This window comes from Polyodon spathula, chromosome 9 (genome assembly GCF_017654505.1).
Source record: "Polyodon spathula isolate WHYD16114869_AA chromosome 9, ASM1765450v1, whole genome shotgun sequence".
NCBI classification, from domain to species: Eukaryota; Metazoa; Chordata; class Actinopteri; order Acipenseriformes; family Polyodontidae; genus Polyodon; species Polyodon spathula.
In genome coordinates, this window is record NC_054542.1 from 1,013,530 (window position 1) to 1,038,529 (window position 25,000).

General features: G+C 38.9%; 2 protein-coding genes across 5 annotated transcripts; one reads left to right on the forward strand and one right to left on the reverse strand.

The window, feature by feature from the left end:
- The first annotated feature begins 6 nt into the window (after window positions 1-6).
- On the forward strand, window positions 7-6,044 carry LOC121321367 (complement C4-like). Its single transcript, XM_041260281.1, has 7 exons — window positions 7-91; window positions 297-399; window positions 1,187-1,276; window positions 1,599-1,691; window positions 1,780-1,863; window positions 4,914-5,049; window positions 5,694-6,044. Exons 3-7 carry the CDS (start codon window positions 1,231-1,233, stop codon window positions 5,839-5,841), a joined length of 507 nt encoding a protein of 168 aa, XP_041116215.1. The 5' UTR covers window positions 7-91; window positions 297-399; window positions 1,187-1,230; the 3' UTR covers window positions 5,842-6,044.
- Window positions 5,915-15,245, reverse strand: LOC121321366 (stomatin). 4 transcript variants are annotated; one of them, XM_041260280.1, is made up of 8 exons: window positions 15,142-15,228; window positions 11,745-12,598; window positions 11,313-11,413; window positions 10,571-10,643; window positions 8,987-9,069; window positions 8,244-8,447; window positions 7,734-7,868; window positions 5,915-6,519 (listed from the first exon to the last, which is right to left on the reverse strand). In XM_041260280.1, exons 3-8 carry the CDS (start codon window positions 11,322-11,324, stop codon window positions 6,325-6,327), a joined length of 702 nt encoding a protein of 233 aa, XP_041116214.1. In that variant the 5' UTR covers window positions 11,325-11,413; window positions 11,745-12,598; window positions 15,142-15,228; the 3' UTR covers window positions 5,915-6,324. The 4 variants fall into 4 exon arrangements, with proteins under 4 accessions (XP_041116214.1, XP_041116213.1, XP_041116210.1 ...); XM_041260279.1 differs by having other exon boundaries at window positions 11,313-11,416; XM_041260276.1 differs by lacking the exon at window positions 11,745-12,598 and having other exon boundaries at window positions 11,313-11,416; window positions 15,142-15,245.
- Between the last annotated feature and the right edge of the window lie 9,755 nt (window positions 15,246-25,000).

Consider the following 25,000-nt stretch of genomic DNA (forward strand, 5'->3'; position numbering starts at 1 on the left):
TTTTTTTTGTCCTTAGCGGGCAGAGAGCACAGAAAAATATATTGAACGTTATGATTTGGGAGCAGGAAAAGTTTTCCTCTACTTTAACAGGGTAAGAAATGAAATGATAACATAAAAACAGTCACATACATTGGGCTTTGTCTCCTGTGAGGTTTGATTTTCATAACCGGGCTCCTCTAATTATTTTAGCAGTCGCGGTATTTGGATCTGCTCCTTGTATACCAATGGATTATATCCATGAGGTTGTTTGTAAAACTGTTGCTGGAGTCCGAAAAGTAATGTATTATCTTATATAGATCTCCAAGGAGGAGGACTGTGTGATTTTTAGAGCAAAACAAATTGCTCCCATTGGACTAGTGCAACCTGCCAATGCAGTCATCTATGATTACTATAACCCACGTAAGTAACAAAAAAAAAATCTTCTTTGGATAGGTGGCAATAATAGTACAGTTTGACTGCAATTTGAATTGACTAAACTTGTTGTCTGTGTATTTTTAACTCAAAGAGAAATTGAACATTGAATTAGCCTCATTATAATATTATTTTCTATTCTCTAGGCCATTTAAGCAAATAAACAGACCTGTGGGTGTCAGTAAACCCAGATGTGGCTTTAATTTAATTTAATACAAACAATGGTATCTTAGCACCATCAGTCTTTTACCATCGTTCAGAGGAACATTGTGGCACAACCTCTTGTATTTTAGTGCAAACATTTCTGGACAGATTAAATTAAACTTAAATGTAATATTAATTGCCAATCAATTAATATTCCATTACATTTGAGTGTCAACAATTGTACCTTGATGGTCTTGATGGTTCAGTCATGCTTGACCAATGTTCCAGCTTGGTGTTAGGAGCACTTTGCTGTAGTAGGTTCCTTCATTCACATTAAGCAGGTACCTCTCTACTCTGTGGACATTAAACATCCTATTGACATCTTGCGAAAAAGAGCAGCAGTATTAACTCTGGCATTGTAGACATATTTCAATACAGATAAGAAGAAAATATTCTGGGGAAACTGAAGCAGGTTATCTCTGGAATCGAGTGGATCCCAATGACTGTATCCTGCTTAAATATTCTCTTCTAATACGTGTATTTTATGTAGTTGCTGTACAACATGAATCTTTTCTTTTCCCTCTCTTTTTATATGAAATATGTTAAGTTATGTTTTATCCCTGTGATTTAGATATTAGATGTGGCGTGTTTTACAGTGCACCTAAGCAAAGTAAAATGGTCTCAAAGCTGTGCAGTGGAGAAGTGTGTCAATGTGCAGAAGGTAAGACGTGGTGTGTCTATTTACTGGACCTAAATAAAACCCAACAACAAAGCTCCCAGCAGCACTCTTAATCATCTGCTTACTTGATGATGAAAAAAAGATGGAAAAGATTTTACCACACATGTAATAATAATAATAATAATAATAATAATAATAATAATAATAATAATAATAATAATAATAATAATAATAATAATAATAATCGGAAGGTTGTATTGCTAGATAATTAAACCATACCGTCTGCAATTGGTTATCAAGCAGCATTTTTGTTTATAGGTTCTAATAATATAATTTAACTTTACATTTTATGATTTGTTTTTAGGTCGCTGCCCAAAAATTAAATCAACATTTAGTAAGAACATGGATGAAAACACACGCATAGCTTTTGCATGCTTCAGCCACATTGTGGATTATGGTAAGACACATTAAAGTTACCTGTTTCCTTATGTTGATATTTTAAATCAAATCTTTAATATTTTCTGTCTTGCATTTTGTTTTTACAGCGTACAAAGTCAATGTACTCAACATAACCCAAGACGGTGTCTTTGACTACTTTGCGGTTCATATTATCAAACCTCTTCGATTAAGTAAGTGTTTACAGACATTTTTATATTCCAGGTGTGTATAAAAGGCTGTAAGCTGCCACAAAGGGCAGTTTAGGTTAAAACCTCTTGATGCAAGGACATGTGCCACTGCGCTCAGCTGCAAAGAGCTTATCTCATTGTTAAACCTGCAGAAAGTGTGTTTTTTGTTTCATTTAGGCCAATCTGTCATAAGACTGGTTATTAAAATATGTGCTATTGTGAATTATCTGTATTATTAGGCTTCTAGAACATAGGCTGGGAAGCCTATTGTTATTGTTAAAGTTGTGGGTTTTTTGGGGGTTTTCTTTTCTTCCCAAAACTTTAAACTGCTGCTGATTTGAAGGTGTGTGACTGATCAGGTTCTGACTTGGCAGGTAACAATCTGGATACATTGGCTGTCGGATATTCAAAATTATTTGCTGCTGCGTCATTGCAATTGGCACCATGATGCATTTTCCAATAAAACCTTTCGAAATTTTTTTCTTGGGAACCGATGAAGCGATTGATCTGAAACTTGGCATATATCATCAGCATTCAAACCCTCATCAAGTTTGCAAAGCAGAAGTTGCTGTGATATATTTTAATGTCAAAATGGCTGCCACAAATCTTATCGAATGCGCCCCTAACAACAAACTGCTGCTGGTTGAAAACCGTTTGTCCAAGAAACTCCAAACTTGGTAGTTATCGTCCCAGTAACAATGGGATACAAATATGTGAAAATGGTGATGTTTAATAATACAAGATTTCCGCCACATATGTTTACATTTGAAATTTAAACCTGCGCCAGTTGACAAACGATTTACTTGACTAACTCTATACTTCATAAGCATCTTCCCTGATACTGTATCAATACAACTGACTTAAAAAATTGTGTTGAGCATAAAGGAAAATAGCCATTTGACGCATTTTTTTAGAAACCTTTTGAAATCTTCTTCTTGGGAACCAGTGAAGCGATTGATCTGACAATTGGCATATATCATCAGCATCCAAACACACATCAAGTTTGCGAAGCTCAAGTTTCTGCGATAAATTTTAATGTCAAAATGGCTGCCAAAAATCTTATCGAAACACGCCCTTAACAGCAAACTGCTGCTATTCGAAAACCGTTTGACCAACAAACTCCAAACATGGTAGTTATTGTCCCAGTAACAATGGAATAAAAATATGTCAAAATGGTTATCTTTTATAAAACAAGATGGCCACCAGCTGTATGTCATTTCAAACTGCCTCAGTTGACAAACGGTTTACTTGACTCGAAACTTCACAAGCATCATCCTTGACACTGTAGCAATATAACTGACTTTTAAGAAACTTGGATTAAAAAAACAAGATGGCTGCCTGGCACATTTTTGAAAAAAAAAAACTTTCAAAATCATCTTCTGTGGAACAGTTGAGGTTGCTGATTTTAAACTTTAAATTAGATGTCACAATTACAAACTACAAAGATCTTCTTTTTCCAAACAGCTAGTTCGATTGAAACAAACCCAATGGCACATATGATCGTAGTGTGGTTGTCTTTAAGGGGTGTTAAAGGGAAGTTGTTACAATAAAAAACATGGTGGCCACGTTGGATGACATCATCAACATACAAAACTGGCTAATAACTCCTTGTAGAGTGCAGATCGGACCATGGTTACTATGGAACACATATAGTAACCCAAGAATGCGCTATCAAAAAATGCCATTGCCTGGGACCTTTGACTTCTCCTAAAGGTCAAGTGTAAAATTGCCTTATAACTTATAATAGAGTGCAGATAGGGTCATGGTTAGTATGTAAAAATGCCATTCTGCACTATTTGCTAAAGTGTTTGATACTGGTACTGGCATTTTGCACGATTTGCTAAACTGTTTAGTACTGGTGCTGGTACTGGTATTTTGCACTATTTGCTAAAAATGTTGGTACTGGTAGTGTTACTGGCATTGTGCACTATTTGCTAAAGTGTTTGATACTGTTACTGCTACTGCCCCTGGAAGCCATAAAGTTGCTGGCAACTCTAGTTTCTTATTACAATGTTTAGCTGCTGCTGGGCATTGTTCCCCCTCTCCCATAAATTTTATATTTGCTTATTAGTGTGTCAACCACCATTATTGTCTTTTGAGAGTAATGTTACTGGCATTCTGTGTTGTCTGCACCACTGCACAGTGCATGTGTCAGATACCAAAGATAGCACAGTGCTTGTATCAGATACAAAAGATAGCACAGTGCTTGTAGCAGATGCCAAAGATAGCGCAGTGGATGTGTCAGATACCAAAGATAGCACAGTGCTTGTATCAGATGCCAGTGATAGCACAGTGCTTGTATCAGATAACAAAGATTGCACAGTGTGTGTGTCAGATACCAAAGATAGCACAGTGCTTGTATCAGATACCAAAGTTAGCACAGTGCATATGTCAGATACCAAAGATAGCACAGTGCCTGTATCAGATGCCAAAGATAGCACAGTGCGTGTGTCAGATACCAAAGATAGCACAGTGCTTGTATCAGATGCCAAAGATAGCACAGTGCGTGTATCAGATACAAAAGATAGCACAGTGCTTGTATCAGATGCCAAAGATAGCACAGTGCATGTGTCAGATACCAAAGATAGCACAGTGCGTGTGTCAGATACCAAAGATAGCACAGTGCATGTGTCAGATACCAAAGATAGCACAGTGCGTGTGTCAGATACCAAAGATAGCACAGTGCGTGTGTCAGATACCAAAGATAGCACAGTGCGTGTGTCAGATACCAAAGATAGCACAGTGCATATATCAGATACTAAAGATAGCACAGTGCGTGTGTCAGATACCAAAGATAGCACAGTGGGTGTGTCAGATACCAAAGATAGCACAGTGGGTGTATCAAATACCAAAGATAACACAGTGCGTCGTGGAATTAATTAAATGTTATGGAAAATAAAGCTGCATGATTTTTTTTTTTTTTTTAAGGTTTTAAGGAGTGCCAGTCATGGAATTATATGTAATCAGTAAATAAGTCTGATTATTTTAAAATATTAACTGTTTTGTATAATAAGATAATATTAGGGTTTATTTCCATTACTTTTTTTCCACAGCTAAGGATGAAGCACTACTAACAGCTGACAACGTCCGGTACTTGATCAAACAGAAATCCTGTGAGCTTGAAATGAAAGTGGATAAAATATATCTGTTAATGGGTAAAGATGGTACCACCACAGATTCTAGTGGAAAGTAAGTTGATGAGAAATATCAAGATATAGGGAAACCTAACTTTGTAAAATAGTAGGCCATATATTAGAGATGACACTCGAGTACTCAGGTATCTGGGTTATATGGTTCCTGTGATATTATCCAAATCCATTTTCAGGATTCGATTCCTCTTCAAATCCCTTTTTGCTAAAATCGAACATCTCAGTTTTCCATGCAAACTTTTGTAGCAGAGCCACTCGACTTGACCAGCTAGACCACTGGTTTTCAACCTGTGGTACATGTACCTTTACTGGTATGCGACAGGCTTGCCACTGGTTTGTGCCGACAGTTCTTTATGACGATATGATTCCTCAAATCACAATGCTCTGTCAGTCGCACCATTGTATATCAATCTGTTTGTACCACTTATGTACAGAGAAATGAGAAATTATAATGCAGAGCTCAGTTTATTGCAATTAAACTGGTTAGAAATGCAAGAACAACAACAACAACAACAAACATTTTGACAACTTTTTCAGGGGTTAGGCACAAAATTCTGCATCTTCCTTTAAAAGCAAGTGTCAATATTTACAAATGCGAGATAATGTTGGTCTATATACATACAGCTGATTATCACTTTTATTAACTATTGAAACAAAATTAAATCGATGCATTAATTATTGCAGGCTACAGTATTTCCTTGACCATGAAACATGGGTAGAAGAGATTCCTGAGGAAAGGAAGTGCAAGTCAACCAAGAGCAGAGAAGCTTGCGCTCAGCTTCATGAATTCATGGATCGGTATGAGATAGACCAATGCATGATGAAGCGATAAATGGCACAGCTTGGTGGAAACTTTACTACAGACCCACTTCAACTATTTGGGTCTGTCCTAACCTAACAGAAAAATTTTATCTGTTATCATTTGTTACTGCTATATATGCCTCATTTTATTTCCAAGCTAAACACTATTATGTCTACCAAATGTAATGCACATTTTGAGGACTGATATAAACAGTTATTGCGTTGTCTATTTCTTATATTTGTAGTTGTCCATTTGTTTTGGTGATTTGTCCAAAGGATTCAACTAAATTCTTAAGTTTTAGTAGTCTTCCAATAAAAATAATAACCAAGTTTCTCACTTTGTTAACCTTTTTACAGAAAGGAGAAATTGACTTTTTATTTGTATTTATTTTGCATTTGTCTTCTATAGTTCCTAATTTGTAGATTACAACATTACATAAAGAGTTAATGTCCAATTAAATCATGTGCCATCCTATTGAAATTAAGACAGGTAATTGTCACAAACAGACAGCAGTTATTTCCCCTTTGACATAAAGCCTTGCAGTACGTCAATAGGCAGGGGAAAGACAATGGTGGAGTTCTTCTCAGAGGCAATGGTGGTCAGGGTTTGGAGGTATCGCAGCTGTAGAGCTGATGGAGATTCGGCTATCACTAAGGAGGCTTCCTTGAGGGCTCGGGAGGCATTCATCTCACCTTCTGCAGCAATAACCTGGGGTGAGAGGGGAGGCAGGTTAATAAGAGTGAATATATATATATATATATATATATATATATATATATATATATATATATATATATATAGATAGATAGATAGATAGATAGATAGATAGATATTGCTGTGTCACCAGTAAATTTGGACAAGACTTGTTATAACACGTGTCTAAAAAGTTTTTCCAATTTCTCCACTGCAGCTTTAAGAACCATTGTTTACTTACCATGTGTTGTGGGCACATTTAAATGCAGTTCTGTCACATGTGATGGAAAAGGGCAATTGACTAAAGCAGGGGTTCTCAAGCCCAGTCCTGGGGACTCCCTGTGTGTCTTGGTTTTCATTCCAACTGAGCTCTCGATCACTTAACTAAACTCTTAATTGAACTAATGATTTCCTTAATTAGATCTTTTTAATTGTTTTCAACTCTTAAACAGTTGCAAAGTTCAAGTTACTTATAAAATGTTATAGATAACATGAAACCTGCAACTGCTTAAAACAACAAGCTGAAAACAAGTAAAAATGTCTAATTAAGCAAATTATCAGTTAAATTAGGGTATAGTTAAGTAATTGAGAGCTCAGTTGGAATGAAAACCAGCAGACACAGAGGGTTCCCAGGACTGAGTTTGAGAAGCCCTGGTCTAAAGGTTGTGCTTACTTTTTCTGTTTGCTTTCCATTAATGACAATAACTCTTATCACAACCTCCACTAAGCTTGGTTTGAAGGAAATGTGTTGTAATATAGTTGTGTTAAATATATTTACACAGCGAAAACATTTCTCTGATTCATATACAGTAACCATGAACATAATTTATGAAAAGATAGATATGAAAAGTATACACCACCCTATATAATTAACACATTTTGCTTCATAAAGTCGAATAAAACCTGCTGAATAATGTTATGTTAACATATTGAATTACATACCGTTTAGTAGTTTTCCATATACTGACAAAAATTGAAAAATGTGACATTTCGAAATCTAACATGAAATATATTACTGTCATTGCTTCCTGGAGACTTTTGTGATATCATTTTGTAATTTCTTTGATTACAAGATGTTAAATTAAAGATCTAAATTATGTTCATATATTTTATTTTTATTTTATTGTGTCCCAGTCCTAAAATTGTGGCTGATGCAAAACCTTTGGCCGTAGCTGTAGATGGTCTGACTGCTACCCAAATGAAGAGAAAGCTGGGGGCAATAGTGTTACCTTGGCTCTGGCCTCTCTGGTGGCCTCAGCCTCAGCTGCCATAGCTCTCTGCATCTGCAAAGGCAGTTTGACATCCTTGATCTCCACACGCTCCACCTTTATACCCCAGTTGTCTGTGGCTTCATCAAGTGTTGCCTGAAAATATACAGGAAAAGTTATATTAGAATAAAGCAGACAAACAAAGTTGTCCTACAGGCCTGTCAAGTCACAGCAGGTTTCATCTTTGTAACACACGGAAAGCTATTGTGAATTAAAATCATATTTCCATTGCATGAAATATAAAAATAATCAATACTGTACTGATAACCACAACCACAAATACAGAGAATGTACTTTATTTGAGCTGAAATGGCCCATTAGTATATTGTTTGAGGTTAGCTACAACTATTCTAACAACTTTTCAGATTGGAGATTGTAACATTATAGTGGTTTCAGATTATTTTTATTATGTGTATTTTTTCCATCTTTTACAGTTTTCAAACTGTAATGGTTGCCCACCCTATTTTTTACCTGCATGTTATGTGCAATCTCCTCTCTGTCAGATAAGATCTGAGACAGGTTCTTTGTTCCAAGGACATTTCTCAGGGTAGTCTGAGCCAGTAAGCGTGTGGCCTGGTCTGAATTTGTTACATTTGCCACTGAGGCAATGGCAGAATGAACCCTGAAGTAAACCACTCCATCAACACAGACAGTCACTGAGTCTTTGGTCAGAATCTACAATATAATAACAAGAAAAGCACAAACAATCAGTCAAGCTATCAACAGCTTACTGTTTACGAATCAAATAAAAAAATGTAAAGATATAATATTGTAAAATTAAGTGTGAAGTGAATACTAACTTCTTGAATGCATGCCAATAACTGACCCAATAGTAATAGTTACAATAAAATAGTGCCCTGTGATATATAGCAGTGTTATGACTAAGAGTTTATGGGGTGGCTGTTTATAAATGAAAGTAGTGTTTTGTTGTTTATTTTTTAATTTTTTAATTTAGCTGTAGCTAATGATTTGTATTCAGTTTTCTCCCCAATTTAGAATCGCCCATTGTGTTGTTATTAATCCCGATTCACCGCTGCAACCCCCTGGAGACTCGAGGAAAGTAGTGTTTAAAAAGCAGCCTTTAAATAATAAATTATTTTAACCTTTGTGAACAGGGCACACAGTTTTCTTTTGGTGAGCTCTGTTTGGTGTTGGTATTAAAGTCATGTAAAACATGAAGATTACACATACAGGAGTGAAGTGAAACACTTTACCTCTTGTGGAGGAATATCAAATGAAATCGTTCTGATGTCCACTTTTACAAAAGTGTCAGTACATGGCAAGACAAAGAATATACCTGTGAAAAGAGGAAACAAACATGAAAATGACTCGTGTGGAAGAGTTCCTTTTTTAAAAGGGTAAACTTTACACGACTCATATATTATGATTAAGTTACAGTAGTGCTGCACCGTTTACCATTCAAAGTGAAGAAATAGGTGCCTGGATTTGTGAGGATTGCTGATTTTCTAAGACTGGAGAACAGCGATCCACACAAATCTAAGCAGCTGTTTCTTCAGTTTCATTTGAATAGTAAATTAGCCCAGTCAACTACCCTCACTTGATTGTCAGCCCCTCATTTCTGTGGAGCACTCAATCAGAATAATTGAAAAATCGTTTCGGTGCAGCTTTACTTTACAGATCAACCAACTAATAAAAGGCGAATTATCTACAGGTAAAAGACAAATATCAACTTTTTCAAACAAGTGGCTTGGCACAGGACATCAAAGTTAACCCACGAAAAAGAAGACATTTCTTTTGACCGAGATTTTATTCTGGACAGTTAGATTGGTCTGGAATCAGTCACAATTTCCCTTTTCAGCCTGGTCTGAACGCAGTTGTTGTTTAAATATTCTTAATTGTTAGTAATTAACTGTCTTTTACAGGGTACATACATACCCATTCAAAATAATGTAGCATAGTAATTGTGAATTCAGTAGTCATATGTGTGCACTTTCATTTTAGACCATTATGGGAGCAATAAAAATCCTATATTTTGTGCATATTCACAAATCAGGTGCTTACTATATATCAAATATGGTGATAAAGCATGTTTATAAAATTACATCTACAGAGTACAGAGAAGTCTTAAGCCCTTGTTACACGAGTCAATTTACTAGCATCTTTTATTGCCTGAGACCAAATCCCTTGAGGAGTACCCCATGTAACAGCCCTGGCAATGTATAATCAATGTTCTGGCAACAGCCTGGCAACACGATTGCTAAGTGGACAGCAATCCAACTACAGGCAACAGGTTCCAGGGAATAGCCAATCAGAGCACTGGTGTGTGTCACGTGATTATGTCTGCTGCAGTGAAAACAATAGATAACATGGACAGGAAAGCCGCAATTACGTGGACTCAGGACAAAGAAATACTTCTCGTTTTAATTTGGTAGTATTTTGGTAACAACCAATGCTGGAAGAGCTGGTTACTTTTAACATGTTTTTAACCTTTGGTCCAACTGTCGTTAACTACAGGGGAATACAAATGTAGCTGTTGTAACTCTGCAAAACCGATGCCCATGTTTTGTTATTTCGTTAATTTCTTTGAAGTACATTCAGTAAACTGTGAATTTACTGTTAATTCCAGAACTACGTGACTTATTCCTTAAATATGATTGGATATTGCTTGGATTAAAGGCAATTTGTATCGAATGTGAGTTGGCTGTTTCTTGTACTGTTATATAAATTACAGCAGTACACGGAGTGATTTATTTGAATGGTGTTTATGCTAATTTGGCAGAAGTAACTCCCTGTATTTAACCGGTAGTAGTTACTTTTAGAAATCAACTTTTACTTGCCTGGTCCCTTTGCTTTTCCTGAGGTAATACGCCCAAGCCTGAATATGACAGCACGCTCATACTCCTTAATAATCTGAAATGAAACAGAACAGTTATAATCAATGTGCCTTATTAATCCTACCAGCACAAAAAAAAAAGGGGGGGCAAATCAGCACATTTACAACCAATTGAAAACAGAAATATTAAAAAAGCGTAATAGTTTTATAAGCACCAATCGTATCACCAGAGCAGCTGTAATAGTTTATTGTTGATGGATGACTTTACAACAATGGAACATTTTCATTTTCTGATATGCCAATGTTCTTACAATGGAATACATACGGACTGATCCAGCACCGCAATAAGGGGTGGAAATAAGACTCCTGCAATTCTAACAATTTACCACACATAGGCGCGACCAAATCAAAACTTTGACAACCCGTTAATCGCACTTAACAAAACTGTATTTAATAGCGTTTTTTTTTTTTTTTTTTTAAGTATCTTACTTCTTCTACTCATAAAAAGAAAAAGCTATTAAATACAATTTTGTTAAGTGTGATTAGCGGGTTGTCAAAGTTATTCTGAACTACATTCATAATATAAGCAGAAGTTTAATCAAATTCAAGCCAGTAGTTCTAAAAATATAGAAATATTGAACTAATATTTTTAGTGTAATAACATTTGAAATCCTCACATGTTTTCTAAAGGAATCTAAACTATTTCAGCTGAATAATTTAGACTGATATCTTTAATTATGACATACCTTAATGCACATCCATATCGAAAAGGGGAAGGTTATTACTACCAATATGTATGAGATGAAAACCAGGATCCAGCCACAACATCCCAGTCCATTTTGACTTCCTCCTCAAAAAGAAAAAAGAAAACGAACAATTTAAGATCCCAAATAGAAGTACAACTATGATACTCTTTATACAGGGAGGTTCATAATTCACACAATATTGTCTGAGCATCGTGAAAACTGAAGGCTACTTGGAGGATGATATGCAAAGGAAAAATGTCTTCGACAGAGACACTCTGTGACACCATGTGTCCAGCAAGAACTGAAAACAATACAAAACATAGGCCTATCTGTATAGATGGAGAATAATGACCCTATTTAGCAACAAGTGTGAGGATACTGTTGGCGTGTCACTACTTTTAGTGCAGTGAAAGAGAAATACAGCATGCTTACAATATGCTTTTTGTTTTGAGATGTGAAAGTTTCCTCTAGAATGTACAGTATATCCAAACTGTGTTGAAACAGAAAAAAAAAAAAAAGTTATAAAGGAACGATATAAGAAGTAATGTTTGGGCATTTTCAATATAGAATAAAGTTCTGGTGTTCTGCTGATATATTATACAACTGCTCAGTTAGATTGGATACAGTAGTAGCTTAGATAGTAAAAAGGTGAGAAGCAAGGAAGAGTATGTATAGTCTTTATTGATTGTTGGAAAAAAGGGACCCAGTTACTAACTAAAACAAATTGGGCAACTTTGTATTTATTTATTTGTTTATTTAAGTTTGTTTCTGTGTGAGCACACATGTGTATTTGTTGATTGTTTTTTACAATGTATTTTATTTGTCTTATACTGTTTTGAATAATGAATTAAATAGGAAATGGCTGTCTACTAAAAATCTGATGAATATTTCAGAGTATGCATAATTGAATACTGCTGTTTACCCTGTAAAACTTAATAAAAAAGATTAGTATCTGACCTTAACCAAATATTTGTGGAGCTTGAAACACATACATGGTAGGGAGGGAGAGAAGGAAATGGGAGAGCCTGAAATTAGGAAAGTGATTGCCACAAAAGCAAGTCTTGGAGTACATGTGCCCGAGTGACTGCTCACATGACAGGAGCAAGGGCTGCATGGAGGAGAACCTTGGGAATTGATAGTAAGAGAGAAGTGCTTTGTGACGTAGAGATTGCTTTGAGAGTACATGGTTCTCCCCTTGGCTCGCGGAGAGACGCCCTCATGGAGGTTAGACCATACCGATCCGTCTCCAAGGCTGGGGAATAACCGATACTTCCCCGAAGGGGAACCTAGAGGTGAGACAATGGGAAAATGAAAGAGTTATGACAGATTTGCCTGGGGGTCCCCTTGGGCTTGTGGAGAAGCTTCCGTGCAGAGGATGAGACCAGCACAGCTGGGCCTCTAAGGTTGGGAAGTGAGCTTCACTTCCCTCCAGACGGAAGATCGTTGCAGAGGTAGAGCAGCATAAAGAGGAGGAAAGTGTAGTGGAGAAGGAGGGAAAAATGGTGGAAAACTAATTACGCAAGAGCAAGTGCATGACAGGGTTTAAATATGGGTTTAGCAGATAGTATTGGCAGGACGGAATGGAGGGGGGGAGGAGTCCTTGCTCCTGTAATATTGTCAGGACGGAATCGGAGGGAGGAGTCCTTGCTCATTTAGTATTGGCAAGACGGAATGGGGGGGGGGGGGAACCCTTGCTCCTGCCTCCTGCTCCGGGTGCAAGTGGTGTTGTGAATACACGAAACAGTGATAACAGTGGTGCAGTGCAGTACGGGTTTGATGCTGGCAGAATATTTAGCCATCTACAATGACAAATAACAAAGTTAAACAGACAGAGAAGACAACATTAAACACTCACAGTTTCTTTTTTATTCCACCCGGTCATTTCGTAACCATAACAGAGGAACGGATTGCTTGGCCACATCCCTGATATACCTTCAGTCCCGCCCCCTTCAGTAGAGAGTGCAATCACTTATTCTTCAATTCATGACTGACACATCGCCTTCCGCATTAAAGCAATGACTTCTGGTATTGTGACTCCGCCCCCTTTCTGGATAGCTGACTTCAGACTGATCCTGGAATGAACTGCCAAACCATCCATTCCGGGGCACACTGTTCTGTTACACAGCGCCCTCACAGGTCGGGAGGGAAATTGTTGACTAGGATTTATTTGCTCTCTGTCACAATAACCAAGAATGCTTTCCGACCTGAATTTTTTTTTTTTTTCAGAAAATGTTGAAGAGTTGACAGATCTCTCTAATAATTAACTTCTTCACACTGATTCTAGTAAAGAATCTGAAGTAGACGAGGCTGGGCACCCGTCATACAATTTGGTGCATCCACTTAGGGCTGTTCATTTTCAGTTTTTATTTTGCTGATGTCCCTTTACAGTTAAATTGAGCCAACTCTGTTTCTTAATTATACTCTTGGAAAAGCGATGATTGTGAAACAAGATCACTTTTGATTTTTCTCTCATAATTCAAATGATACTATGATTCGGTTTCATTGAAAATTTTTTAAAAAAGGCAGCTCCTTATTTTTATTTCAAACCAAACACAAAAAGCGAGTTCGGTTAAATTGCTTTTCCTCGATGTAAAATCTTAATGTCTCGTTACAAAAATGTTATAACCTGTTTCGCACGTAATAGTTTCCTCTTAATTACTATTTAATTAAATAAATTTAACTTCACTCGCTGTTTGTGTTTGGTTTGAGTTAAAAATAAGAAGGTGTTTTTTTTTTTTTTTTTACATTATCAATGAAACAGAATCATCATCTCAATCAAGTTACAGGAGAAAAAACTATAGTGAACTTGTTTCATGTTTCACAATCAACACCTTTCCAAGAGTTTAATTGAACAAAGTCGGATCTATAACAGTGACATCACGTGATCAAAAATAAAATTTAAAAAAACTAAAATGAACAGCCCTTCATAGACTTTATTTATAAAATTCTTCCTCATCCTAGTTCCTGAGGGTTGTAGCTACCACTGGTAATTTTACAGTTTTTAGGAAGGCGATCACTAAATTAGACTTATGAGGACATTTCTAAAGATAAATTAATTTTTGAGAACATTTTAAAAAGGTAACTGTAGGATATATTTCATCAAAGAGTGAACAGGTAATTTTCTTAATAATCTTCATACCTTCAGCTGTTTAGAAATGTAGAATACAGTAGATTACCTATCCTGATACAACAATGTCAGTCAGACCTCAAAAGGTAGAATTTTCACAGTAGGCAAATGGTATAGGACAATGTATAGATAATTACCACTTTTAATAGCCTAGAATTCATAGAATTCAAGCAATTTAAAAACTGCACAAAAAACCGATTGTCCAGTTGAAAACCATGAGGGCAACCTTCCTATCAACAACGCAGCCGTTGAAATCAAACAGATTTTCTGAAACACACCCAAAAACAACCTCAACATTTTTTCCACTTATTCTTTTTTTGTAGTCACTTTGAAAATATGCTGCATTCATTTTTTTAATACTTTATTAGTTATCCAAATGAAACATGTACTTTTAAAATAATAACAAAAAGGAGAATAATAATAATAATAATAATAATAATAATAATAATAATTATTATTATTATTATTATTATTATTATTATTATTATTATTATTATTATATTATTATTATTGTCGTTGTTTTGTCTTTCTATAGATCCGAAACAGGTAGAAAAGAAGTTGAATCTCATTTCGCCTCACTGCTGTGTTCATTATACATGCCAACTGTGTCTTGCATGTTTTCTAGCTATTTAAATAAAATTGTATTTTTTGATATATACAATTTAAATGCACTCAATTCAATACAACATTAAATTGACCTACCACCTAAATTCTGCTGGCTGTGGTTAATTCTTTTGTCTTGTGATTCCATTTCCATGTAGTTTCTAAATGAGTCTCAGAAGCAATCACTCAAGGGTAAAATGAGGAAGTACTGAATTATGAATTGTAGTTGGGCTGGACTCATTTTATAAGCCAGCCAGGTAGATGTTTAACAGGTGACACAACAGGAAGGAGCTTTCCACTCCAGGTAAGTCACATGGTTCTCTTTCTATGGGGGTTGCCATGATAACTGAAGAATATTGATTGCCTAACTTTTTCCGTAATTCCAGTATGACATGAACAAGTGAAATAATCATTAGTATTTAAGCATTGAATTTGAGCCAGTGTTTAACCGTTTGACTCTCTCTCTCTCTCTCTCTCTCTCTCTCTCTCTCTCTCTCTCTCTCTCTCTCTCTCTCTCTCTCTCTCTCGTGGAGGATTGTGGGAAGGGCTTGCAGAGAGGTGGAACTGCGGTAGGACCGGGAAATTTAAAACTTTATTTATTTATCTATTTATTTATTTATTTATTTATTTATTTTGTTTGTTTGATAGTTACTTAGTTGTTTTTTTTTTTTTTTTTTTTTTTTTTTTTTTTTTTTTGTGTTTGTTTGTTTGTAGGTTAGGTTAGTGTGTGTGTGTGTGTGTTTGTTTGTTTGGAGGGTGTTTGGAGATCCCGTTATGGGGTCTCGTTCAGGAGGGCTGGGGGCTCTCACCCGCCGACACGGGGTCCGTTGCCTGCCTGACCCCGGGGTTTCGGTGGAGGAGTGCCTGCTGGCAGTAGGAGAGGTGGTGGGGTTTGAAAATATTATGTCGGCGTCAAGAATGAATAAAGCGCTAGTAATATTTTTAGTGGAGGTGTCTCTGGTACACAAGCTGGTAGAGGAAGGATTTACAGTGAAAGGTGAATTTGTTCAGGTTTCCCCTCTAGTAACCCCGGTTACGAAAGTTATTATTTCTAACGTGCCTCCGTTTTTAAAAAATGAGCAATTAGAAAAGAATTTAGCTCGTTTTGGTAAACTGGTGTCCCCGATTAAGGGAATCCCGCTGGGGTGCAAAAATAACAGTGTTAGGCACGTCATGTCGTTTAGAAGGCAGGCGTTTGTTTTACTAAATGATCCTAACCAAGTCATTAATGTTGCCTGGAATTTTAACGTGGAAGGGATGAATTGTGTGGTGTTTGTCAGTTCCGAAACGATGAGATGTTTTTACTGTGGAGAACAGGGACACCAGAGAAAAGCCTGCCCGAGAAAGGAGGCTAGAGCGGAGACAGGGCAGGATCAGGGCGATGCTGGCGGGGAGGAAGTCGGGGGTGTTGGGGGTGAGCGGGAGGAAGAGTCGGCTCCCCCAGCGCAGCCGCAGAGCGAGCCCGTGCTGACCGAGGAGGGGGCGATCCAGAGGGAAACCGGAGCAGAACCACCAACACCACGGCCTCGCACAAAGAGACCCAGCCGCAGCCTGTCACTGACGGGTTCGGAGGATAATACCGCTACTACTGAGAATGGTGAAGAATCATTCAAGGTAGTAGCGAAAAAGACACGAATTCAGCGGAAGGCTGCAGAGCTGCCGGATGGCAGAGCGCAGCCAGTGCAGAACTCCGAACCCGTGCAGACAGGGAGACTGCGGGCTCCAGGCGGGGCGTCAGTCCCTCCCAACACGGAGGAAGAGAGCACAGCGCAGGGTGAGCCAGGCGCGGTGCAAGACTCTCCGCTAGCTGAATCTCAGCCGCCTGAAACAGTGCCGGCTGTAGCAGAGACCGGTGTGGAGGAGTCGGAGGGAGCTGCGGAGGAACGGATTCTCGGGGGCGAGCGAGAGGACAGCGCGGATGAGATGGAGGGGGAGCTCTCTGACTCCTCGCTTATCTCAGACATCCCTGATAGCCAACCCGTCAGTAAGAAAAAGTTATACACACTTGAGCAGGTAAATGATTTTATGATAGAAACAAAAGGGAAAAGGGGAGTAGAAATAGAGAGTTTTTTCCCTGATCTAAGGTTATTTCTCCACTCCGCTCACGTTATAACAAGGAAAGCCACAATAGAAGAATTTGATCAGCCAAAACGTTATAGATTAAAAAAAATTGTTCAGAAAATTAAAAAGGATCTTAAAAGTGGTTCAAAATCTCTTGTTTAAAAATGGCTGTGTTTTATGAAACGTCTTTTATTACTTGTTTTAGTGTGTTAGTTTTTTTAGCTTTGATGGAAAGGTGCGTTTTTATTTCTTTTAATCTAAACGGCTGCAGACAGTCTTTTAAGAGGGCGCAGCTAGTCGGGTTTTTAGAGCAGAAGCAGGCGGGGGTGGTGTTTCTGCAGGAAACGCACTCTGATCAGGAGAATGAGGAGGCGTGGCGAGCGGAGTGGAAGGGGCTGTGCAGATGAGTCACGGCGCTAGTACCAGTGCAGGAGTAGCCGTGCTTTTTAAACCCAGCCTGGGGGCAGTTTTACTAGATATAGATGAAATCGAGAAAGGGAGGATTTTAAAAGTAAGAGCTAGGCTGGGCAGTACAGTGTATGTTTTTATTAATATTTATGCCCCCAATAGAGGGGGCGAACGAATTTTATTTTTTAAGAAATTAAAGCAAGCTCTTTTTAATATTAATAATAATGATGTGGTGGTAGTAGGAGGAGATTTTAATTGTACTGTTAATTTTAATATTGATAGAAATAATGATGAACCACACCCTCAGTCCTCCAGAGAGTTGGCTGCATTGTTAGAGTCCAGTGACCTGGTTGACATATGGAGATGCCTGCACCCCAGTTCAAGACAATACACCTGGTCTCAGTATCACACAGACTGTGTATATAGAGCAAGACTAGACCGGTTTTATACTTCTAAAAACGATTTAAATAAATTTATCAAAGCAAGAATCATCCCCAGTAGTCTCTCTGACCACCACTGTCTATTAATTACAGTAATAATTCAATCAGAACCCCACAGAGCATCTTACTGGCATTTCAATGTAAAATTATTACAAGATGTAAAATTTAAGCAACAATTCAAACTTTTTTGGATAATTTGGAAAAAAGAAAAAGCACAATATAAAGATTTAAGACAGTGGTGGGACATTGGCAAAATACAAATTAAATGTTTTTGTCAACAATATACTATAAATGCAACCAGGTCACTGAACACAGCCGTGAGAGAACTGGAGTCCAAAATCCTCCTCCTAGAGGAAAGGTTAAATTCAGAATTTAAAGAACAGACCCTGGAGAACCTAAAGGAGCAGAAAATCGCGCTGGGGAGCTTGCTGAAGGAAAGAGTGAAGGGGGCGATTGTGCGTTCCAGATTCATGGAGTTGAGAGACATGGATGCCCCCACTAGTTTCTTCTTCAACCTGGAGAGGAAGAGAGCGGACAGTAGACAGCTGTGTTGTATCAGGACTCCTGGTGGGAAAGAACTGCACACCCGGGAGGAAATCAGCAGAGAGGCGGTGCGTTTTTACAAGGAACTTTATAATAAAGAACTGTGCAACATAGAGGACACTGAGCGGCTGCTCCAGGGGTTACCCAGCCTCAGTGAGAAGGAGCAGATTCAGCTGGACGCACCGCTGACCCACCAGGAGATGACCGCCGCTGTCAAGCAGCTCTCCAGCGGAAAGGTTCCCGGGATCGATGGACTGCCAGCAGAATTTTATAATAATTTCTGGGATATAATGGGGGAGGATTTGCTCCAGGTTCTGAGAGAGAGCCTCAGCCACAGGGAACTGCCTCTTAGCTGCCGTAGGGCAGTGGTTACACTGCTGCCCAAGAAGGGAGACCTATGCCAGCTTAAAAATTGGAGACCTGTGTCAATTTTATGTTCTGATTTAAAGATTTTATCCAAAACAATCGCTAATAGATTAAAAAGTGTTATTGGAACTGTAATACATATGGATCAAACATATTGTATACCGGGTCGCTCTATTTTTGATAACTTGTTTTTTATTCGAGATTTTTTAACTGTAAGTGATATTTGTGATTTTAATGTAGGAATGGTCTCCCTGGATCAAGAGAAGGCTTTCGACAGAGTCGACCACACCTACCTCTTTCATACACTGGAAGCCTTCGGGTTCGGTCCTGGTTTTATTTCTTATATTCGGCTTTTATATTCCAACATTTTTAGTATTTTAAAGATCAACAATGGGCTGAGTCAGCCCTTCCCAGTGTGCAGGGGTATAAGGCAGGGCTGTGCCCTGTCTGGTATGCTGTATTCACTGGTTATAGAGCCCCTGCTGCACCTGCTGAGGGTCAGGCTAGCTGGATGGACAGTGCCCTCCTCGCCCTCCACACCCTCCTCTGCCACAGTGAAGGTGTCTGCCTACGCAGACGATGTGACTGTGTTTGTGAGGGGGGATGCAGATGTCCAAGCGCTGCAGCAGACTCTAAATGAGTTCCAGAGAGCATCTTCTGCCAGAGTAAACTGGGCAAAATGTGACACCTTCCTGTCAGGCGGCTGGGATGAGGGCACCCCTCCTTTCCTGCCTGAGGGGCTGAAATGGAACAGAACAGGTATTAAAGTGTTGGGGGTGTACCTCGGAACAGAAAACTACATGAAAAAGAACTGGGAGGGTTTGTTGGATAGGGTGAGGGGGCGGCTGCAGAGGTGGAAGGGACTGCTGGCTCAACTGTCCTTCAAGGGCCGGGTGCTTGTTATTAATAATCTGGTGGCCTCTAGCTTGTGGCACAAGCTGGTATGCTTGGACCCATGGTGAAGGAGATCCAGAGCGTGTTGCTGGAGTTCTTTTGGAGCGGGAGACACAGTTTGAGGCCGGCAGTCCTCTACCTCCCTAGTGATGAGGGGGGGCAGGGGCTAGTCAGCATTGCCAGCAGGGTGGCAGCCTTCAGACTGCAGGCGGTTCAGAGACTCCTGTACACTGAGGAGGAGGCTCATTGGAAGAGGCTGGCCTGTTTCCTTCTTAATAGATTTGGGGGGCTGGGGTTAGGAAAACACCTGTTTTTAATTGAGAACACCAGTTTTAGTAAAGCAGGACTTCCTCCTTTTTATCAAAGTATTTTAAAAGCCTGGCAGCTGGTGAGGGTGGAAAGGGATGTGGAGTCCTTGACAGGGCAGGACCTGTTTGAGGAGCCCCTATTTTTTAATCCACTCTTTCCAGTTAAGTTCCTCCAGTCGATGACGCTCTGTGCCAGTTTTTTAAAAGCAGGTGTAACCAGGATGGTCCACCTGTTAAACCTTGAGCTCTCCTGCTGGCTAACTGCCTCCCAGCTAACTGCACAGCTAGGCTGGCACTCAGAGAGGCTTGCAGAAAGACTGATGGGTGAGTTGAGGGGCAGCCTCTCCCCGCGGCTCAAGGCAGTCCTGAGGGAGGAGTTGTCCAGAGGCACAGAGCAGAGACAGCTTTCCTTATTTCCAGGGATGATCGTGTCACCAGCAGTAGGTGAGGAAGGTGAGGCGGTGGAGAGAATGGAGGGACTTTGCTTAAATTGCAGAATGTGGAGGAAATGATCTTTCACACAATGAATGGAAAACAGATATACAAATTGTGTGTTAAAGCCACAGAGTATAGTAGGCTAAGGGGTCTGGTAGACTCTAAGTGGCGAGCTTACTTGGCTGTAGAGGAGGGGCACAGGCCGGTGTGGAGGGTGCTGTACAAACCGCCTCTCGCCAAGAGAGTGGGGGACCTGCAGTGGAAGATTCTACACTGCATTGTGTCCACAGGCAGGTTTCTCCATAGAGTGGACCCCAGCATCAGTGAGCAGTGTGCTTTTTGCTCAGCAGAGGAAACTCTCTTTCATGCCTACAGTGAGTGTGAGAGGCTGCGGCCACTTTTTAATTTACTGCAGGGAATCCTGAATAATTTAGGAGTCGTTTTTAGTAAGGAGCTTTTTATTTTTGGGGTTCTATACAATTTTAAAATGAAAAACAGGTGTGTTCTTATTAATTTTTTATTTGGACAGGCAAAATTGGCTATTTTAAAGACAAGGAAAAATCAACTCTCTGGTTCTGGACTGACCAGTTTAGTGGTTCAGTTCAGGGTGCTCGTGGTCAGCCAGATCAGAGTAGAGTTTGAGTATTTTAAACTGGTCAGTAACCTGGAGGACTTTCAGGAGAGGTGGTGTGTGGGAGACGCCTTGTGTGCTGTGAGTGAGGAGGGGGAGCTCCAGTTTTTGTTCTAATTTTATTTAATTTTTGTTTTACAGTGTTTTATTTTTGGCTTTTATCTGTTTTCAACAAAGTAAAAAAAAACACTGTTTAATATTGTTTTTTTTAATGATCCTTTTATTTTGTTTAAAATCTGTTTTTAAGGAGAACACGATATATTTTAGGATTTTTTAAATTTTGCTCAGGCAGTAGGAATCTTAACTTTTGTTGTGTTTTACCTTTATTTGAATTTTAATGGATTTTATTTGGAATATTTAAATAAAGGATCTTAAAAGTCAAAAAGTCTCTCTCTCTCTCTCTCTCTCTCTCTCTCTCTCTATCTATTATTATATATATATATGCTAGTAAAATTGGATATTTTACCAAGGATTTATTTATTTATTTATATTTATTTGCAGAGGTCCTTATCCAGGGTGACTTACAGTTGTATACAAAAAATACATGTCAAGAATTACAGTACAATATACAATACAAAATACAATGACTTCAGTCCTAAAAAGAGCAAATACAAAACACAGTACACTTTGATATTGGGGCAATTCAAGAGCAGATAAGTGTGGATAGATACATCAGGGTTAGATACAAGTGCAAGTGAAATGCAAAGTACTACAGAGTGAGTTAAATGCAGGATTAAATACAGTAAAATAAGAGGAAAAGGGTGCAAGTTAAAGTGCATTAAGGGCAGAGTGCTATATTGTCCAGAGGGAGTGTTGAGTTTTCCAGGTGTTGTATGAAGAGATGTGTCTTGAGGAGGCGCTGGAAGGTGGTCAGGAACTGGGCAGTTCTGACATCCATAGGAAAATCGTTCCACCACTGCGAGGCAAAGGTTGCGAAGGAGCAGGAGTGGGCTCTGGAGGTAGGGGAGCGTAGCAGAGGTACAGCCAGTCTTCTAGTGCATTCGGAGCGGAGAGTTCGGGTGGGGCTGTAAGGATTAATGGAGGTAACTGGATGCAGTCTGGTCAAGGCCATCGGTAGGCGAGCACAAGATTCTTGAACTGGATGCGAGCGGTGATCGGGAGCCAGTGGAATGAGCAGAGCAGTGGAGTAGCATGGGAGAAGCGAAGCAGAGAGAACACCAGGCGAGTAGCGGAGTTCTGGATGAGCTGGAGGGGATGGGGTCGTGGACGCAGGGAGGTCAGCCAGGAGGGAGTTGCAGGAGAGTACCAGGGCCTGGAAGAGGAGTTGCATGGAGTAGTTGGTGAGGAAGGGTCGGGTACATTGCTCAGGAAGAAATGGCAGGTGAGTGCTAGAGTGGAGATGTGCTGGGAGTAGGAGAGGCAGGGGTCCAGGGTAACTCCGAGGTTCTTGACTGAGGAGGAGAGAGAGAGCATGGTGGATTCCAGATGAATGGAGATAGAGAGATCAGAGGAGGGGAAGATGGAGGGGAAGAAAAGGAGGTAAGATTAAGAGAGGTTGAGTTTGAGGTGGTGCGAGTGCATCCAGGAGGAGATAGCAGACAGGCAGGTAGATATACGGAAGGGGATGGTGGGGTCAGAGGGGGTGAAGCAGAGGAATATCTGAGCATCATCAGCATAGAAATGGTATGAGAAACCACATGCATTTTAATAATTGAGTTGTTCGGTTATATCACAGAGAAATATTAATTCACACAACCACTTTGCATCTGAAAGCTCTCTAATTTCTTTCCCTTTATTGTGCATGAAAATTTCTATGCACTTCAATTAACCTTGTAAGTACTGCACCGCGGCTCAGCCAGTGAATTTCGGTGTGGCACCGCAAATCACCATATTGAGCACTGAGCTCCTCAAGCAACTTTTGGAATTGCCGGTGATGCAATCCTTTCACCCTAATGAAATCTATCGTTTTCACAACCGTGACCATTAACTGATCCATTTTCAGCACCTTCCCACACAACGCTTCCTGGTGTGGTACACTGTAATTGTAGTTGGACAATTCACCTCCTGTAGTTTTTTGCGCACCAAAGCAACAAGCCCATTTTTTCACCACACATGGCAGGCGCTCCAATTTCTCCCACTGTAATTTCATTTTGTGCACACACTTCTCAAACTGTTGAAAGCTATTGTTTGCTGTGGTAGTGAGGTGCATAGCTGCAACATCCAAAAGCTCTTCAGTAATAGTGAAGTCTGCATCAATACGCTGGATAAAAATAGATAACTGCAGGGTATCAGTAATATCTATGCTCTCATCAACAGCAAGCGAAAAGGCTACGAAATCACTTGCTTTTTCAGTTAGCTGGTCTTGAAGATGACTTATTAAGATGTTTTCCTTTTTTTTTAGACAATTATTCTGGAATGTAAGGAATGTTGTAATAGTTTTTGTATTGGAACTAATTGTTCTTTTATAATATGTTACTGTCTGTAACAAACTGAACAGAGAAGAGGCTGGGTGTGGCATTTTGAGTTCTGGAATGTTAGGAGTGAGGATCCTCTGCCTGTCTGCTTGCATGGGGGATGGGTGAATCTCAGAGATAACAAAAGGAGTGTTTGTTAGGTTTGGAAAGCTGCCATGTACACAGAGAATACAGAGGAAGGAGTAGCCATAAATGGCATCACTACAAGGGGTGTTCTGGAATCTACAAAACTAAGTTGAATGTGTTGTTCAGTGTTCGGTTCTCAATCACTGCAGCCCAGAGAGACGCGATTTAAAATGATCATTTTTCTGAACTATACCAATGAACATATTTGACATCAATAATATTGTTTATCAGTTTCATTTTTCTCCTACAACCAAGATATTTCTTAAGCAAGAAATAAGGTTAACAGACCACTGTACATGTTAATAGTTAATATTTTGGAGAATCTCTGCTCTTATGAGTCAACTTGTTGGGCTCTTTTTAAATAAGCTAGCCAGGTGGATTCTCAACAGGAAAATTGATCATTGTGATAAAACAGTTATTTGCCTTTTGATGACCAAACAATTATCTGTTCAAAGATACCAAGCTATAAAGCATACAAATGATAACACATGTCCTGTACCCAAGCACCACAAAAAAAGCAAAGGTATCCCAAGACTGGAGACATGGATGGCTGGTTTCACAGAACCCAATTAGCACTAATTTTGAACAATCTAATGTTATTTCAGGTAAATTAGTCCAAGATTTGCTCTATTTTTTGTGAAACCAGTCATACATGTTGTTTAAGGGAAATTAATCCCTTATAGAAATCAGTTGCTCTGAAGTTGATTGTCTTTTCAAGAGTGATAAAAAAGTAAGCAATGTATGGGTACTAAAGTATTATATGGGTAATTGGTTTGCAAGACTATACTGTTGAATTTATATTCCATTTCCAATGTAAAGTGTATATTTTAAAATATACAAAACAATAAACAAATATATTGTTCATAATGTTTGCGATGACTTAAGTTTATTAAGCTGTGTTGTAAAGTTAATATTGTGATTTTACAGCACCTTTCCTGTGATATTGCCAAATACCAAGCATGTGAATCTTTTTTTTTTCTGATGTGCTTATCAACCTGTCATAAAATTGGTTGGTGTTATGATTACATAGTCATGATATACTGTAACTGAACCTCTCATTAATTGTGCTTGACATTTTATACACATACACAAAGTAACCACCCACAGATGAAGACTCTGATTCTGGCTGAAGGTGAGCCACTTTTCACAAAAAGGTACAGAGGTACGCCTTGGAACAAACTAGTTGTAACAGAGGTTAGAAAATGGTTTTAAAAGCTTGGCCACCATCCCAAACACCATTCCAACTGTATCACCTTGAAATTTATATCCAAAGCACATATACCCTAAATTACTTTATTAAACCAATTTAAT